The 19,389-nt window shown below is 39.5% G+C and overlaps 5 protein-coding genes and 1 pseudogene across 5 annotated transcripts; 4 read left to right on the forward strand and 2 right to left on the reverse strand.

The window, feature by feature from the left end:
• Positions 1-339: 339 nt before the first annotated feature.
• LOC141847885 (large ribosomal subunit protein uL10c-like) lies at positions 340-3,225 on the reverse strand. The gene is made up of 2 exons (XM_074735980.1): positions 2,568-3,225; positions 340-605 (listed from the first exon to the last, which is right to left on the reverse strand). The coding sequence occupies exon 1, from the start codon at positions 3,144-3,146 to the stop codon at positions 2,574-2,576; it is 573 nt and encodes a 190-aa protein (XP_074592081.1). The 5' UTR covers positions 3,147-3,225; the 3' UTR covers positions 340-605; positions 2,568-2,573.
• Positions 3,226-3,883: 658 nt separating this feature from the next.
• Positions 3,884-7,176, forward strand: LOC141847193 (heat shock protein 81-1-like). The gene is made up of 3 exons (XM_074735175.1): positions 3,884-4,058; positions 4,160-4,582; positions 5,480-7,176. Exons 1-3 carry the CDS (start codon positions 3,933-3,935, stop codon positions 7,028-7,030), a joined length of 2,100 nt encoding a protein of 699 aa, XP_074591276.1. The 5' UTR covers positions 3,884-3,932; the 3' UTR covers positions 7,031-7,176.
• Positions 7,177-7,568: 392 nt separating this feature from the next.
• LOC141847916 (GPI-anchored protein LLG1-like) lies at positions 7,569-8,792 on the reverse strand. The gene is made up of 3 exons (XM_074736025.1): positions 8,567-8,792; positions 8,436-8,492; positions 7,569-8,087 (listed from the first exon to the last, which is right to left on the reverse strand). The coding sequence occupies exons 1-3, from the start codon at positions 8,649-8,651 to the stop codon at positions 7,726-7,728; spliced, it is 504 nt and encodes a 167-aa protein (XP_074592126.1). The 5' UTR covers positions 8,652-8,792; the 3' UTR covers positions 7,569-7,725.
• Positions 8,793-9,241: 449 nt separating this feature from the next.
• On the forward strand, positions 9,242-11,491 carry LOC141847827 (BTB/POZ domain-containing protein At1g55760-like; annotated as a pseudogene).
• Positions 11,492-12,542: 1,051 nt separating this feature from the next.
• LOC141847909 (uncharacterized) lies at positions 12,543-14,851 on the forward strand. The gene has a single exon (XM_074736017.1). It carries the CDS (start codon positions 12,543-12,545, stop codon positions 14,601-14,603), a length of 2,061 nt encoding a protein of 686 aa, XP_074592118.1. The 3' UTR covers positions 14,604-14,851.
• Positions 14,852-15,529: 678 nt separating this feature from the next.
• Positions 15,530-18,387, forward strand: LOC141847330 (ubiquitin-conjugating enzyme E2 8-like). Its single transcript, XM_074735346.1, has 5 exons — positions 15,530-15,576; positions 15,859-15,946; positions 16,858-16,985; positions 17,756-17,860; positions 18,066-18,387. Exons 2-5 carry the CDS (start codon positions 15,877-15,879, stop codon positions 18,207-18,209), a joined length of 447 nt encoding a protein of 148 aa, XP_074591447.1. The 5' UTR covers positions 15,530-15,576; positions 15,859-15,876; the 3' UTR covers positions 18,210-18,387.
• Positions 18,388-19,389: the final 1,002 nt, after the last annotated feature.

Below are 19,389 nucleotides of genomic sequence, written 5' to 3' on the forward strand. Positions count from 1 at the left end.
TTTCTTTCAGGGTATTAATTTTTTTTATTTTTGTTTTGAATATTAAAAAGTTATTTAGGTATCTTTATCCGTAACTACCCTTCACCACTCGTGTAATATATATAAAATGAGGGGAGGGGCAAAAATTATAAAGGCATCTCTGATAATCTTTTTCGAGTATTTTTTTAAAATAATATTTCATCCTATTTTTTATTCTAAAAATATTTTCATTACCTTACAGTATTATTATCCTAATAAATATAAAGCAAAATTAATTTAACTTATCAAAATTACTATCCAGAAAATATTCTTATATCAAAATATTATTTATTAAATTAATTAATTATTTTAACTTCCTGATTTAATCCCAATCCAAACAAGATTTAGATTACCTTCCTGATGTTTTGATGTATATATAAAACATAAAATGCTTATTACAATTATGAGGATAAGCTAAAGATCTTGAAACATAAAAGCAGAAAAAATGTTTGCTACTTGATACAACCCAGACTTCTAAAATCCAGGATCAAGTTTATGAAGACTAGCATAGCACGCAAATCCTTGGCTGGGATCTGCTCACCTAAGGAACTTGATTCATTCTCAGTTGAGGACAAAATAAATCAGATCTGCATAGGATAAAACTAAATTTTAGTGTAAAAAATGATGGAATCATCAAAAATGCAGAGCCAAGACATGCATAAGAAGAGAACCAAAAACATCCAAGACGTGATCACTAAATCTCCTCTTATATAACTTAAAATTGGCAAGCTTTTGGCACATTCGAAATTCACAGTTTGATGTTGGTCACTTAGTCACTCCTTTCTAACTGCGATTCCAATGGCATGCCAAAATGGTTGGGTTAGAAGACCATATGCATGTGCATCATTTAACAGAAGGCATAGTTTACCACAGCAAAGCAAGAAGACATCGCAAAGAAAGAAGTTTATATATATATATATATAGAATACATCGCAAAGAGAGAGAGGTACAATTTCTGCTATTGATGGTAAATCTTACTCTCATCAATTCAAAATTGATTATTTATTAGATAAACATCTTCAAGAGTTATCTGAGAATCATACAATGATTTTACTCCAACCTATTTCACTCTCAATCTTGAATGAGAGATCGCTTTAGCTAAGCTCATCAGCCAATGTTCTAATAAACTAATTACTTGAATCACAATTATGTCAATCAATGTATCTTATGACTAAAAATGGCTGTCTAAAGAGTATGTTTGTCCAACAAGAAAGACGAGTAGAATAGAGACCAACGAAAGTGCTAATCTCTACTCTTACCTTACGGCTAAATTCCATTTGTTAAACAGTTTTCTTTATGCAAAATCAACTATATAAACAAGAAAGCACAAATTCAATTGCTTTACAATTTAGTATAAACATATAGCCAGCACCCAGTACTTGGACTCATTAAATTGACAATTTAACTAGAGCAAAGCTTGTTGCATTTAAGTAGAGTTGAAATAAAACATTGAGATTCCATTTATTTGGCATTTTTGTCTCAGCATAATCCACTATCCAAACATGAAAGAACATACATAATGTATTTCCATTACCAACTCACTTTCTGTTGCAATTCAGTCTAAACTCTAGCCAGATCCTAATGTTCTAACTCATATTCGATTCATAATTTACCTATAGTAGAGCTTGTTCCATTTTGTGATAATAAGTTGCAGAGCTGAAATTGCCCTCCTTATTTTTCACATCCATTGGCTAATTCACTGACTGTAAATTGACCAAATATAAGCACCAATCGAGTAGCAAACCATATCAACTTATTACCCTCCACTTGAAGAAAGACATTAGGCTCTAATAGTATCAAAATTCCATTTCTTCAGCGTTTTTGTATATACATAATCCACTATATTAAATTCCCAAGTTCTCCATTACAATCTAGATTGAAGTCTATACCACCACCAAATGTTCTGACTCATGTTTGACTGACAATTATGTATAGTAGAACATGTTTCATTTTGTGATAACAAGTTAATTATGCCTTTTATTTTCACATCAACTGCCTATTTCACTGACATTAAAGTGATCAGATAGAAGCACCAATCAAGTATCAAACCAAATCAATTTATTACCCTCCACTTGTAGAAAGACATTAGGTAGCTACTATCAAAATTCCATTTGTTCGGAGATTTTTTCTAAGCACACTATATTTCCTTTACCAACTCACTCTCTATTATAATCGAATTTGAAATGTATAGTCAACATTCAATTTCATGACTCATATTAGATTCATTAATTACCTATAGTAGAGCTGTTTCATTTGAGATTATTAGTTGGAGAAGTATCATCTTTATTTTCACATGATTGGTTAATTCACTGATTGTAAGCTAATTGAGTGGCAAACCAAATTTTCTTCTTCCTCTTCATTTGTAGAAAGACATTAGGCTGCTAGTCCATGACAGAGATCCTAATTGTAAATTATGCAAGTTCTGTTACTCTTATAGAGCTAAATACTCCTCTAGAAAAGGATTAGACGCTCACTAAACAATCAACAGAACCTAACTAAAGCATGATTGTAGAAAGAGGATCAGATGAGGGATTGCACACTACAATTACCTAGCTTTATTTCTCAGAAGCGGCTGCTGCAGTGGTTCCTTCTGCAGCTTGGTTAGCATCCTTCTCCAGCGACTGAAATACACTCAATAAGGAGACAGCGGGAGTCTGCAAGCAACCGAGGAGGTAAGCGTACGATTCCATCCGCGTGGGCATGGTCTCAAGGGCTTGGAAGTCGTCGGGTCCATAGAGACGGCCCTCAAAGACGGCGCCAGTGAAGTCATTGAGGGCGAGCTTGAATTCCCGCTGGAAGTCACGGCAGGGCTTGATGGCGGGCGGGATCTCGTCGGAGTGCACGAAGAGCCAGGCGTTCATCCCCTTGGCGCAGGGCTGAAGGGGCTCCCACCGGGTGCCGGCGATGGCCTTCTCCACAAGCGTATTCTTGGCAACGATTAGCTTGGAAGTGGAAGGAAGGGATCCACGGAGCGCCTGCAGCTGGCGCACCGTGAGGCCGTGGCACCAGATCCCGGCGAGAAGTTGGCAGTTCTCCAGCTCCCGACGCACCGTCTCCTTCTTCATACGGGACACCGCCGCGCGGATCGGAGGGAGGGTGGTGGACAAGGCGGAGCGCACGGATGTCATGGCCGGAGGAGGAGGAGGAGGAGGCTCTCGTCGTCGCCGCCGCCGAAGCCCGAAGCCTATATGGTAGCACAAGCCTGGTTTAATTCTCGACTGATGATGACCGCAGATGCTTTAATTGGCGTGTTTATTGATCACAAAAGGCATCAACGGCGGATAGCTTTTCTTGGCTAAATTAAAATTTTTATATTGAAAATTGAAGCACTGAGATTTTTAAAAACACAAAATCTCCATTAAAAACACATCATAAAATTTTTTTAATTAACGTTAAAAGACCATACACATTACTTTATGTATATGTATTGAGATTTTTAAAAACACAAAATCTCCATTAAAAACACATCATAAAATTTTTTTAATTAACGTTAAAAGACCATACACAATAAATATTCGAAGATTTATTTAACAAAGGGGAGAGGAAATAAATTGATTTGATATGTTATTTAGATAATATTCTAAAGTATTTTTTATTTTTATTTTTAATCTTATTTATAGCAAGTTTTCGTTCCAACTAATTTCCAGTGAATATAGAAGCAAATAAATGTATGGAAAAGTATTTTAATTAGCGTAGGCTCTTTTAAACACAGAAGCATCTAGAACTCTTATCGGATTCGGATCCTGGGTTTTGTCGTTTGACCCGGTCTCATAGATCTATGATCTACAGAAGAATCTAGAACCACGCTTCCCTTCTGCTTCACTATATATTCCACTTCTTCCTTCAACCCTAATCCTCATTCTCGCCCACATCTCCGGCGCCGATCGCTTAGTGTTATACCTGCAGATCCTGCCATGGCTGCCGAGACAGAGACGTTTGCGTTTCAGGCCGAGATCAACCAGCTCCTCAGCCTCATCATCAACACTTTCTACTCCAACAAGGAGATCTTCCTTCGCGAGCTCATCAGTAACTCCTCCGATGTGAGTTCTCGTCCTCCCTAATCTCGATCATGAGCACAACGTTTTTGTTTTGTTTTTTGATGTAAAAATTCTTCTTTGTTTCTGTCATGGCTGTAATGAAGGCCTTGGACAAGATCCGGTTCGAGAGTCTCACGGACAAGAGCAAGCTCGACGCTCAGCCGGAGCTATTCATCCATATTGTTCCCGATAAGGCCACGAATACCTTGTCCATTATTGACAGCGGTATCGGTATGTCAAAGTCCGATCTTGTCAACAATCTCGGTACAATTGCCCGGTCCGGTACCAAGGAGTTCATGGAGGCCCTTGCTGCTGGAGCTGATGTTAGCATGATCGGTCAATTTGGAGTTGGGTTTTATTCTGCGTATCTGGTGGCTGAAAGGGTCGTGGTGACCACCAAGCACAACGATGACGAGCAGTACGTTTGGGAGTCGCAGGCTGGGGGTTCGTTTACGGTTACCCGGGATACCTCAGGGGAGAACCTTGGAAGGGGAACAAAAATCACTCTCTTCCTCAAGGAGGATCAGGTAACACCAAACTTTACTCAAACCATTATGTAGCTTGTCGTTTACAGGATTGCTTTATTCCGCTTGCCTGGAGAAGAAAAGTTTATTATTACTTTTCCATAGTTTTGAACTTGTTTAAAATCAATTATTGCTGCAAAATATTCCAATTGCATAATTCTATATTTCTTGAAAATTTCTCATTTTGTATTTAATATGTGGGGAGTTGTAAAGTATCTATATGCTGGTATTATACTACCACAGTTACTTTTCTCATAAATTTATGAGAATTCTTAAGTATATTTAATCATTTTTCATCCAAATCCTATTTTTGATTATATGTAATTTAAGTTTTAGTTTGTTTGTAAAATGCACGAATCTGAATTTGTTATGAAACAATTTCTAAATTTAACTCCATCAACGTTGGAACTAGCTGTCAACAAATACGTTATTTGAATATGTATGCAAGTAGAGTGGAATTAATTATGATATGAAACTTGATGGAGAAATGGTGTTTATACTCTAAACAAAATGTACAGTATATTTCTCTCTGCTAATCTCCTTGCATTCTCATGTGATATTAAACATACAAGTGTTTGACACATTAATCTTTTGGCAAAACTATATTGATGCCACTGATGTTGTGAATCATAATTCTCCTTGCTTCACTAGGCTGCTATTTGTAGTTGTAGATATCCCATTGTATAAATGAGGTGTGATTTTTCACAGATTATTTGCTTATCCTCCACTTTTTAAGCTGTATGTTTCGAGATAGAGTCATAGTGGTTACCTAGAATCAACTGTAGTAATTGCCATTTGGTTATCCATTGTACTTTTGTTGTTTGAACAACCATGTTTGATAATTAAGATTGTTGGTGATACTAGCTGATAAGATGAATGACTCTGGATGTTTTATTGCAGTTGGAATATCTTGAGGAACGCCGCCTCAAAGACTTGGTGAAGAAGCACTCTGAATTCATCAGCTATCCCATCTCCCTGTGGACTGAGAAAACCACTGAGAAAGAAATCTCAGATGATGAGGATGAAGAAGAAAAGAAAGACACCGAAGAGGGCAAGGTGGAAGATGTTGATGAGGAAAAGGATGAGAAAGAGAAGAAAAAGAAGAAGATCAAGGAGGTTTCCCATGAATGGTCATTGGTCAACAAACAGAAACCCATCTGGATGAGGAAGCCTGAAGAAATCACTAAGGAAGAGTATTCTGCTTTCTACAAGAGCCTCACAAATGACTGGGAAGAGCATTTGGCTGTGAAACACTTCTCGGTTGAAGGCCAACTCGAGTTCAAGGCAGTTTTGTTTGTGCCAAAAAGAGCTCCTTTTGATCTCTTTGACACTAGGAAGAAGCTCAACAACATCAAGCTCTATGTTCGTCGTGTTTTCATCATGGACAACTGTGAGGAATTGATTCCTGAGTACTTGAGCTTTATAAAGGGAATTGTGGACTCTGAGGACCTTCCACTCAATATATCAAGAGAGACGCTTCAGCAGAACAAGATCCTCAAGGTTATCCGCAAGAATCTGGTGAAGAAATGCATTGAGCTCTTCTTTGAGATTGCTGAGAACAAGGAGGATTACAACAAGTTCTATGAGTCATTCTCGAAAAATCTCAAGCTCGGAATCCATGAAGATTCCCAAAATAGGTCTAAGATTGCTGAGTTGTTGAGGTTCCACTCCACCAAGAGCGGCGATGAGATGACAAGCCTCAAGGACTATGTTACAAGAATGAAGGAGGGCCAGAATGACATTTACTATATCACCGGTGAGAGCAAAAAGGCTGTAGAGAACTCTCCCTTCCTTGAAAAGTTGAAGAAGAAGGGGTATGAGGTTCTCTTCATGGTTGATGCGATTGATGAATATGCTGTTGGCCAGCTGAAGGACTTTGAGGGCAAGAAGCTTGTATCTGCTACAAAGGAGGGACTGAAGCTGGACGAGAGTGAGGATGAGAAAAAGGCAAAGGAAACTCTAAAGGAGAAGTTTGAAGGGCTCTGCAAGGTCATCAAGGAAGTGCTTGGCGACAAGGTCGAAAAGGTTGTTGTCTCTGATCGCGTTGTTGACTCTCCCTGTTGTCTGGTCACTGGTGAGTATGGATGGACTGCTAACATGGAAAGGATCATGAAGGCTCAAGCTCTGAGGGACTCCTCCATGTCTGGTTACATGTCGAGCAAGAAAACCATGGAGATAAACCCAGAGAATCCGATCATGGAAGAGCTGAGGAAGCGGGCAGATGCTGACAAGAACGATAAGTCTGTCAAGGACCTGACATTGTTGCTCTATGAAACTGCCCTCTTAACTTCCGGTTTCAGTCTCGATGATCCCAACACTTTCGGCAACAGGATCCATCGCATGCTCAAGTTAGGCCTCAGCATTGATGAGGATGAGAAGGTGGAAGACACCGACATGCCTGCTCTTGAGGAAGGGGATGCAGAGGAGAGCAAGATGGAGGAAGTCGACTAAGCTTTTCAATGCTGCTTGTTTTGCTGGAGTTCGTGGTGCTAATTTAAATTTATGATTTTGCCAGTGTGGCATCTACTTATCGAACAAGTCTATTTTCCTTTAGTAATCTTTAGACTAATAGAAGCTCTAAGTGCTTTTTATTTTAATATCTACTTTGACATTTTGCTTAGTTCCAACTTAATTTGATATTTTAGTGAAATATCTGAGATCAAAGTGGAGCATGGGTTGGTTATCGGTATGGCAACTCTACAATCTGCCTTTTGGTTATTTTCTTTTCATTCTAGTTCTAAATCAATTGAAGTATCCAATAAAGTGGTTAGTTTTCTATAGAACAGGACATGTGAATGGTAGGATCTTCAAAAGGTATGCCTTCTAGTGTTCTTTTAGCTCCATGCAATTCTTTTTGTGCAATGATGAAACTGGTACTACATGGAGCATGTTTTAGCTCATCCTTGGGTGTCTTTCTTTGATGTCTAGCAACCATTGGCATGCTTAGAGAATCAAGACTTTTGATAGTTAGAATCATTCTTTGGCCTTTGATTATTCATCATGTACTTTTTTGCAGTGTTCTTTCATTCTATCAAGGTTCCTCGTGGAAGGAAGAAACAATAAAACCTGCAACAGGAACTTACAAAAGAGGAACGAGAGCTCTAACTATTTAATAGATACATAGTGATAACTTATTTCCACTTTGGTTAACAAAGCAGAAACCCTAGGAGACTTCCACACAAAAGCAAGGCCAAAGAAATAAGGCTCTGCTGGTTCTTGTGATCTGTGCTCGAACTGATCTGAGACTGTGGAGCACTAGCCGTGCAAGAAATCCCCAGCTTTCCACCATGGCATTCATTCGCGAATAGCCCTGGAGGGTAGTTCCCGTAGTTATGGATGTAACTGAACATGATTTGTGCACAATTGTTAGTCAAATCGTTTATTTCTACAGAATATGGGCATGCAAAATCCGCGAGAGCTCCGCAACATTGATCGGCCGGATACAGGGGACCCTTGCACCGGCTTGTGATGATTGTGTAGTTCATGAACTCGAAGCTCACAGGGCAACCTAGGCAGTCATGCAAAACGAGTTAAAACTGCAAATTCATGATAAATCAAATGGATGACCACAGAGAAGCTAGAAAATTCTACAAAGTAGTTTCTTCCAATACATGAGTTGTACATGAATTCTACTATTGAGTAGTTTCTACAGGTATGATTTGATCATTAGCGGAGCTGAAATGAGTGGGGACTAACACAGCTTTTGTTGTATTAAAAAAGGGGCAAAACGTGCGTTGGACAACGTCGACAAATAAGGCTTCAGTTCTAAATCGAACAAACGCAATGGATCTCGAGGATAAATCTAAGAAAAAGATGGTTAAGGAGGTAAAGAGCGAAACATAGAATGAAATCTTACTAGTTGTTGCTTGGAGCAAGCTCCGACCCCGAGCTCCATGAGACACCAACGCATCATCTAAAGCCAAAAACATTTCGTAAACTCACCAAATCCAGCTCGAAAGACCAAATTTCACCAAAAAGAGGGATCACCTGAGATAAAGCTCGAAGCAGCCGCCAATCCAGCGACCGCCGAAAGAACAGCAACCATTAAAGAGAGCATCGGATTCGAGTCCATTCGGCGTCTTCTTCGCCGCCTCCTTCGATCAAGAGAAGGTCTCCGAACCACGAAATCGTGGGAGAGAGGCGAATCGGTTAGCGCCTCCGATTCCGAAACTAGAACGACGAAGAATATTGGAACTAGAAAAGAAGATGTGCAATCGCCTGTCTCGTGTCAACCATACTCAGAAAAAAAAGTCTAGTTTTTATTAGTTTTAAAAGGAAGTTCCTTGTGGGTCCCATCTAACCTGAGTACATTTACAGGAACATACTAAAGATGGTGAATGAGACGAGACAGGTGATTCACCGCTCAGCCGAAGGTAAGCTTTTTGGTTATTACTTATTCAACCCAGATCGAACGGCGGAGATAGCTGAGACGGAGATCGAGTGATCGGACGGCTGGAAAGCGTGTTTCCGAGTTGGATATTGCTGGAGGATTTGATTGATTCCATGTGTCACAAACAAATTTCACTAAATTATTTAATTTGAAATATATATATATATATATATATATTAATTAATTTTTTATTTTAAGCCCATAAAAGGGTCGCCTCCCTGGCTCTCCGTCTCCTTTGCCTGGCTCTCCCTCTCCTTTGCCCATGCCTTCAATGGCAGAGAGGCAATTGCCTTTGCTGGATTCCGCAAAAGAGACGCCTCGTTTCTTCACCCCCTTTGCCTATTTCTAGATTTTGACGGGGGCAGTTTTGAAGGGCACCGCCGCGTTCATGAGGAGAGGGGATCGGAAGAGGAAGAGCAGAAGGCGGAGTGGCGGAGGAGTTTCCTGATGCCACGGCGAGGTCACCGCAGCAGCGATCGCGGCAGGACCAACGAGGATGAGCGATCGCGCGTACCGGGTGGAGAGCACAACGCGGCTCGCGCAATGGAGGATCGATTCCCTTTCCACTTTCTCCTATCGCAGATCCGACCTCTTCAAGCTCGGCCTCTGGAACTGGTATCAAAATCTCCCTTTTATTCTCATCTCTCCAGCTAGTATCGAAATCCCCAATTAACCTGTGTGCTCTCAATTGAAATCGATCTATGATTCAATTTGCTAGAAGTTTCTCCTTCATTGGATATCAAAGTTCAAATTTGTTAATGCAGGATATCTCTATCATCATCTTGTTCCTAGTGAATTATGCTTGCATTGCTATAGTTTTATAAGTTTTATTCTTAGGTATGCATTGGGGTATCTCTAATGTTCCCTGTAACGTGAATTGAATATCAAACTTCAAATTTGGTTTGCTAAACGTCTCTATCTTCATCTTGTTGTTCCTTGATTGTGTATCGAAATCCTAGGTTAACCTATGCGTCTTTCAATTGAACTCGATCTGAGACTCATTTTGGTAGATGTATCTCCATGATCGGTTATCAAAGTACAAATTTTACGCTTGCATTGTTATAGTTTATGCCTAGGTCTGCATTAGAGTATGATTGATTCTCTACTGTTTCTTACAATTCTGTTTTTTTTTGAAGTTATATTTAACAAATAAACTTTATCTGTACATGCAGTGAATTATGCTTCTTTCTAGTTTGGAATTTTTATTCATTTTCCCTGTAATTTTACAAATCTAACCACCCAAGACCATGCTTGGATTATGAAAAACAGGTATCTCGCAGTCGAGAAGAGCAAGCAATTCTATGTCAAACTATACCCTGAGGATTCTAGCTTCACAAGAGAAAATCCACCTATTGCCTCCTTCAACATCAAGATTGTGTTTCCATCTGTCCCAAACCGCCAAACTCTTATCCATCCAGGTCTGAGTTTTTCAAATTGGCAATTCATTTTGTTCCTTAGCAAAAGATAAGAGTTCCTACTTAGATCATCACAAGTTTGGAAACAGGTCTGAGTTTTCCAAATTGGCGATTCATTTTGTTTCTTAGCAAAAGATATAGAGAGTTTCTACTTAGATCATCACAAGTTTGGAGATGGATGCTAACATATATAATTAACATTTATGCGCAGGAATTTCTGACAAACAGCTGAAGAACAATAACGACTTTGTGTGGGCTATTGATATGTTACAAACTGGCAGATTCATCATCGACGTTGAATTCCTTGACCTAAAGATTTTAGCTCCATCAGTAAGCAGATTCATCATCTAATGATAACTCTAATCTTTCTCTAACTACTACAATGCCTAGTTTATGAAGTTTGCAAAAGGACCACAAAATGGTGCTCTCTGAAACATTTATCATTTCCTGATTTTTCTTCTTGTGTTTCAGGGTGGTGAGCCTACATCCATCTGGACTGGCCATCAGGCTGACAAGCAGAGAGGGGCCGCGACCCTCGACTCGTTTAGGAGGATGCTAATTGAGGGTGTCCACACAGACATCAGGATCAATGTCACTGATAATCTCACTGATGGCAGCATTGGCGCACACAGAGCTGTCCTGGCTACAAGATCTCCTGTTTTTCGCAGCATGTTTGCTCACGACCTCAAAGAGAAAGAACTTTCCACCATCAACATCTTTGACATGTCGTTCACCGCTTGCCAGGCCTTCGTCAACTACATTTATGGCAATTTCCAGTCCGATGAGTTCCTTGTTAATCGCATCGCGCTTCTACGAGCCGCCGACAAGTACGACGTATCCGACCTGAAGGAGTTGTGCGAAGAGAGCCTCGCGGATGACATTGATGCTAGCAATGTGCTCGAGAGGCTCCAAGTTGCCCACCTCCACAACTTGCCTAGGCTGAAGAGCAGCTGCTTGAGGTACCTTGTGAACTTTGGCAAAGATCTTTGGAAAGATCTATGAGATTACTGAAGACATCGGTGTCTTTATTCAGAATGCTGATAGAGAACTGATAGCTGAAGTGTTTAAGGAGGTTCTTGCTGCATGGAATGGCCTCTGAAAGGCATATCTCATAGTGCTTATTCTTATAGAAGGGGATGATTGTTTTTTTAAAATATATATATAATACTGTACATGATTTTTTTTATAATGTAAAATGGTGAAATTCGCCGTCCTAACAGTCCCATGACCATATATGAGGAGGTAAATCGAGAAATTACAGTTGATCACAATGACCTACTGCCGAAATAGCACCTCAGTTAACAGCTATATATTGCTAAGAGGACTCGAATCCGAAATCTCAGACAATATATGTCTTCATATTTACCACTTGGGATAAGACACTTGATAACTATGAGACTCTAACATCATAAATAGGTAAGATGATTAGGTCTATCAACTACAAATCAGGTAAAATCTGAAGTTCAAAATTTAACTGTGCGAATTTATGAAGATTTTCTCTCACATAAATAACAAATCCGAGAACATTTACTATTAGATTGGGCCACCATCTTCACTTTCCGATTATCAAGATAAATCGATGAAAAATTTTCATGGATCGTACCGATCACCTTAAGATTAATCGATCTAAAGAACTAGATACATAGTACCAATTAATATACATATATACAAAAGCTAATCTAAATATTCAGTTTTTACGATCTAATTAATCATGAAAACGACTGACTCAATCCTATAGAAGTTTTTTATTGATCTTCAAGAGTAAATCTTGAAAGTGCGAGCAACTTAACTCGGTAGCCAACCTTTGTAGTCTTCGTCATTCATGTAAGATCATTTCAATGCCGAATCGGTACTCCGCTTATGAAGACAAATTCATGGACTTTCCTCACAAGTAATTGTCACACCGATTGTCCAATTTAAATTTTCTTACTAAATTTAATACCAAATATATTCCAATAGAGGATCGAACTATGACACTCTAAACATCCCCATTATGCCTGGGCAAATTGAACAATTACGTCTTAACTGGACCCCAGTCAAGTGGTTAAATTGAACAGTGATGGGTTAAAGTATGGGTTAAACCTTAGTTGGTCCTTGTTAGCCTGGGCATTATGTCGAACGCCTTGATGGCGATCCTAATTGGAGGAGGTCAGGTCGCATGAGAAGGTTGGCATCGTCGGCCGCTCGCAGCGCCGGCGCATGCCAAGCTCCTCGCCGTCCTCTCCGCGTGGTCACTCATCCCCTCGAACCTCCGCGGAGTCTGAACAAGACTCTCGCCCATCTGATCCGGAGCGGCCGCCTCCGCGAGGCCCGGCGGCTCTTCGACGCCCTCCCTGGCCACCACAACGTTGTCACTTGGAACTCCATGATCGGCGGCTACGTACGCCACCGTGAACTCTCGGAGGCCCGGAGGCTGTTCGACGAAATGCCCGCAAGGGACGTCGTCTCCTGGAACTCCATCCTTGCCGGCTACGCGCTGTCGAGTGATTCGGCGGAGCTCGAGGAGGCTCGCCGCATCTTCGACCGGATGCCGGCCAGGGACATCGTCTCGTGGAACACTATGATCACTGGCTACGCTCGGAACGGCAGGATGGAGGAAGCCATGCATCTGTTTGGAAGAATGCCCGACGCCAATGTCGTCACATGGAACTCTGTGATCAACGGATTCCTTGGTGTTGGTGATGTCAAAAGGGCAGTGGAGCTGTTCGACAGAATGCCCGTTCGAGATTCCGCTTCCTTGAATTCATTGGTTTCGGGCTTCATTCGGAATAACAGATTGGAAGAAGCAGAAGAATGGCTGCTTGGAAATCGAAGAAAAGTAACAGAGATTGATGGCGTCATCGACTCGTACAACACTTTGATAGCTGGTTATGCACAACAGAGAAGGGTCGAAGAAGCAAGGAGATTGTTTGATTCAATTCCTTGTTCAAAAGCTGTCGGAGATACAAAAATGTCACGCGAAGGAGTGAGGTTTGAGAGGAATATTGTATCATGGAATTCTATGATCATGTGCTATGTGAGGATCAACGATCTTCCAGCTGCCCGGGCACTGTTCGAAGAAATGCCTGAGAGAGACTTGATATCATGGAACACTATGATTGCTGCCTATGTTCATCACTCATCCATGGAAAAAGCCAAAGCGCTTTTCGAAAAAATGCTCAATCCTGATGCATGGACATGGAACTCAATGATATGCGGATTCACTCAGACAGGACAGGTCGAGCGTGCAAGGGAATTTTTTGACAACATGCCCCAGAAGACCATCGTCTCCTGGAACACAATGATAGCCGGATATGAGCAGAACGGAGACTATCATGCAGCATTCCGGTTGTTTGCTAGTATGCGTGCCGCTGGTGAGAGGCCTGACCGGCATACACTTTCATCAGTGCTCAGTGCTTCTGCTGGCCTTGCCATGCTTCTCCTTGGACTCCAAGTGCATCAGCTGATTACAAAGACAATACGTCCAGACATTCCAATCAACAATGCCCTCGTTACGATGTATTCCCGGTGCGGTAATCTGATGCATGCCAAAAACATCTTCGATGGCATGGGGAAGGAAAGGGATGTAATCAGTTGGAATGCTATGATTGCAGGATACGCACAGCATGGACAGGCAAGAGAAGCTCTTGAGCATTTTGAAAAAATGAAACTGATGAGCATCAAGCCTACTCACATCACCTTCATTTCTGTCCTCAATGCTTGTGGCCATTCAGGACTAGTGAATGAAGGACGGAGACAATTTGACTCAATGGTCACTGATTTCGGTATCATCCCTAGAGTTGAGCATTATGCTTCACTCGTCGATCTCATAGGTCGCCATGGTCAGCTTGAGGATGCTATGGAGGTAATACATAACATGACAGTGAAGCCTGATAAAGCTGTTTGGGGTGCATTGCTTGGTGCTTGTAGAGTTCACAATAATGTTGCATTGGCTCGAGTAGCCGCAGAGGCTTTGGTGGAGATTGAACCCGATAGCTCTGCGCCGTATGTGTTGTTGCACAACATGCATGCAGATGAAGGGAAGTGGAGCAATGCCACTGAGATAAGGAAACTGATGGATGAGAACATGGTGGTGAAACAGCCTGGTTACAGTTGGATTGAGTTGCATGACAAAGTTCATATATTTGTTTCAGGGGACAGATCTCATCCACTCTCATATGAAATATTTTCCCTGCTAGAAAGTTTCAGCAAGACGATAACCGACCTACAAGTTGATTGAGTTATCAGTCGGCGGGTTTAGATCATAGAGGGATATCTGAGTTCATGTTGTGGATCGATCACTTGCTGTTCATTCTTTTCTTTTTGACAAAGTTTGATCGATTGTAGACTTGTAGTACTGGTTAATTTTATCTCAAAGATCGATCACTTGCTGTTCATTCTTTTCTTTTGACAAAGTTTGATCGATTGTAGTACTGGTTAATTTTATCTCAAAGAATACAAAAGTAAAGGTGGAAATTCAGATCAGAACATTTGTGTTCTTTCCTTGAATGCTCCTTCCCTAAACTATTTTGTGCTTTAATTTCAGATATGCAGCTTCTTCTGATTCACTCAGCTTGATAAGTTGATTGGTTGGCATAAATTATGAACAGGTAGTTTTCAAAAAACATAAATCAAAATTACATAATTTAAATTAAATTTTGATTAAAAAAGACAAAATAAATGATTTCTCCATATTTTTAGTAATTAAACATAACAATTATAAAATAGCTTTAAAAATCAGTTTCTACAAGTATAAAATATAATTAATTGAACCTTAATTTTTTAAAAATAACTTTGTAAATTAAGATTAAAATTTTCTTAAAAGTAAGATATACTCGTATAAAAGAAAAATAGAGAATGATTAAAACTAATTAGTACATTGGACATTTTAAATTGGAAATTAGCGAACGAGTAATGAAATATAAAATTAAAGAATAAATTAGTGTTTAATTATGAAATTCTTAATAAATTCCTACTACTTCTTCGTCACTCAATCTGCGGCCGTAAAATAAATCACGGTGAATTTTCAACGGTGCAAAATGCCTCGTGACCACTAAAGTGACGGCTTAATTTATTTATTTTTGGTCACGATCCGCGGCCGCAGCTGCGAATCACGTGTCGCAAATGGGCCTTCCTCTATAAAAGCCGTGGCTTCCCCTCGCCCTTCCGTAACAGAAACAACCATATCGCAGCATCGAAGAAACCCTAGCGAGGTAACCTGGATCGCCTTCCCTTTTGTTCGTTCTTGGCGCGATGGTTGTTCCTCTTTGCTGTTTGTTTGTATCCGATACTTTATTCCTTTTTCCACATAGTCTTGGATATCTCTGGGTTTTGATGATTAACCTAGTTTGTTGGTTTTGACTGCGAGTGATCGATCCGGTCCGATCGATGTTTTTTCGTTCGTTGCTTGAGATTTCAGTTTGATTTCGTATTCTGCAGATGGGTATCCATAATCTAATAAGTTGTGAATGTTTTCATGGTTGATCGCCGTTTAGAGTATTGTTTAGTTGTCCATGGCTTCCAAGAGGATACTGAAGGAGTTGAAGGACTTGGAGAAGGATCCGCCCGTGTCCTGCAGTGCAGGTAAATTCTACTCTTTTAAACTTTATACAGCTTATGGTTTTATGATTATTTTACATTATATTCTTATTTCTTGGCTGCATTGTTTTTATTTACTTTTCGCTTTGTGATTTTTCGTATTAGAAAAATTCATAAATTGATGTATTTGCTTGGACATTTCATAAATAAGGATTTTCTGTCTCAGAGGTTAAGGATATTAAGAATTATATATGATTCATTATGGTTCACATGTAGAACTCTGGTTACATTCACACAAGTGTTAATCGTTTGGATTTGAGTACCCTTCCTTTTGATGGATAACGTCAAGATACATGCCCGTTAGGTTTTTGGCAGTGTTTTACATTGTTTTTTTAGGACCTAACACCAGTCTCCACCTTTTTCATCCACAATGGGTTTTTGGTAAACATTGGATTAGTGTCTATGCAATTTAAATATGTGGACTTGATATGTTGTGGCATTCCTATCCATTCTAGTGATATAAGATAATGGATTTTATTTGTTCAATTAGTATTGTGCTCATGTTTTGTATGTAGCATTATATTCATTTCAGCAGAACAACCTATTGGTTTATGTACATGTTATCCTTCTAACCTTTCACTGGTTACGTTAAATAAAAATGTTTCCATTGCATTTGCTTCCTTTCGTACAATTAGGTCACTATCTTGATTGTTTATGAGATCTAGCTGGACCACTACCTGTTATATACATCACCTTGATTTTGTTCTGGAATAGTTGTTTGTTTTGTTTGACTTCATAAGTTGTTTATTGTATCTATGTTAAAGCCAAACTGATAATGGTAACTAGTGTTAAATTGTCCATACTACATACTGAAATAAAATTCATGCACATGCACACGTGTATCGATTCATGCATGTTCATTTCATCCCTTTGTTGTTGCTCGTTGACATTTATAGGACCTCTTGGCGATGACATGTTCCACTGGCAAGCAACCATTATGGGACCTGCTGAAAGCCCCTTCGCAGGTGGTGTGTTTTTAGTGAATATTCATTTTCCACCTGACTACCCTTTCAAGCCACCTAAGGTAACAAACAACTGTCTTTAGAGAATTTCCTAATTTGGCATGATCAAAGCTCTTGTGTGCAGTTCAATTTCTTATGAATCTAATTTCTTGTCATATACAATCTTTCGTGAATACAAGTTTTATTAGTACGTCACATACATGATCAATAGAATAACCCATAATAGATTCATTTGTCAGTATTAGATGTTGTTTGCTGCTTTGGTGTTTGTTAGGTTATAATTGTACAAAAGTACACCTTGTTATGCTCTGCAGGATATTTACATTTATGTGTCATGGTTTTTATAATCAAGGAATGGGTTCTTATCGATCTGCACTATTCACCAATTTATGGTTGCTGCCATGTTGAATCTTATTTCTATAAATTGTAGTTTTAATTAATTGTTCTACTCTTTCAAGTCAAAAGCAGTTGGTTCTTACCTTGTCATCTTGTAGTCGTGCTAACAAGCCTATTCTAAATTTTTTGTTATATTTGAGTCCCATTACCATCTCGTTTTTCCTGATGTTTCTACTAGATGCCTATGTTTCTGCTGCTTAATCTGTCTTAAGGTTGATCTCTTGTACCTGCCTGATATATGAATATATTGGTGGGCTCTTGCTCACTATTTTTTTTCTTCTGCGAAAAGAAAACTAGTCTCATTATCAGATTGAGAGCTACAACAGGCGTAGGTATATCTGTGGTGTGTTTATCCTTTCAAAAGAAACTTATTTTATCCCAACTAGGCATCTGGTTCTTTTTTGGATGATATTTCAAAGGCAAATTGATCTTGTAGGTTTCCTTTCGCACCAAAGTTTATCATCCAAATATTAACAGCAATGGTAGCATCTGCCTTGACATCCTCAAGGATCAGTGGAGCCCTGCTTTGACATTATCTAAGGTAACATCATCTGTTATTTTGCAGTTTTTTTTATTTCATCCTTTAATCCTAGAGCCAAACTTTGGAATAAATTTGTGCATCTTTAACTGTCTCCAAAAATTTGAACACTACAATTAGTTCAGTCAGTACATCTGAAGTGGATTAGGTAGAATGTACTCATACAGAGATCTTACAAGTCAATTGGTCATCCAAATTCAAAATGCAGGTGTTACTGTCGATATGCTCACTTCTAACAGACCCCAATCCCGATGATCCTCTTGTTCCTGAGATTGCCCACATTTACAAGACTGATAGAGCCAAGTATGAATTGACCGCAAGATCATGGACCCAGAAATATGCCATGGGTTAGTGGCAGTTATGCTTTTCCATCTTAGTAAATAATAATCTCAATAACCTTGTCTCCCGGCTTAAGACTATACTCATATTCCCTCTTTCCAAAGATCCTTGATGTCACTTGCTATTTCCATATGTACTTATGTTGGTAAGTTCAGTTAATTGCATATAATAACTTTGCGTCTTTAAACAAATTTATGCCTTCCATATTTTTAAAAAAATATATAATCTTTTATCCTTCAATCCTTGTGTCTCTTGTGAAAAATACAAGGGTTACAACACAAGTAGGCTTCTCCATAAGTATTCATCGACTTGTCTATTTGCTTAAAAGGACTATAAGTAACTTGTGGTGCGCCTCGCTCACTTTATCCCAGCATATTTAAGAGCTGTGGGTTGTCACCTTTTGATTGTGTACCTTTTCGTTTTATTTATCAACAATCCAAAAAAGTTCATTGTGAATGAACAAGGTGAAGTATAAGGAAAGGTGAAGGGGGAATGGAAAGATGGATGAGTGTCTTAACTTCTGAGCTCGTCTTGTAAGTCAGCATGTGTGCATCCCTCAACCTTGACCTCGAATTACCATTGTTGATGGACAAATAGTAGGCATTGATTGCTACAGTAGGCTAACAACACCTGAAAACCAGCCATACACCTCATCATTTTAGCAACAATGAAGTTTGGTCGCAATCAAGTTTAAAGAAACCCTTGTCGTCCTGCTCGTGCCTAAATCAAAACCACGACACAATGTTGGATGTCGCTAGCACGAGTCCTCAATGTAATAGGACTGTGTCACCATATGCTTCACCGAAAGGGCACATACCACTGTTGCAGCTCGAGACATCAGACTCAATGCCGTGTTAATTAATTGCACTTGAGTCTTGTTGTTGTTGTTGTTGTTGTTGTTGTTGTTGTTACTTAGTGATGGATGTCTCAAAGCAGTAAGTTTGTCCACGGTTACAACCCCATCAGAATGCCGTCATTGGATATCCAAAGACAGCATGTAAGAAGAGTTCCAAACTTGTTCATTAACTATAAACAAGATTTCACAGATCGATCCATGATAGTGACCTCACGAAACGATTGACAGAGAAATCTCATCATATAATCTGTATTCAAACACCATCCTGGTATTCTCAACCATTCTGCAAGTCCACATATTTCCAAATTATACTGAAGAGGACGATAGATTCTTACAT

Source organism: Curcuma longa, chromosome 16 (assembly GCF_044706935.1).
Source record: "Curcuma longa cultivar G26 ecotype Majalengka, Jawa Barat chromosome 16, ITB_CL_G26_1.1, whole genome shotgun sequence".
Lineage (NCBI taxonomy): Eukaryota > Viridiplantae > Streptophyta > Magnoliopsida > Zingiberales > Zingiberaceae > Curcuma > Curcuma longa.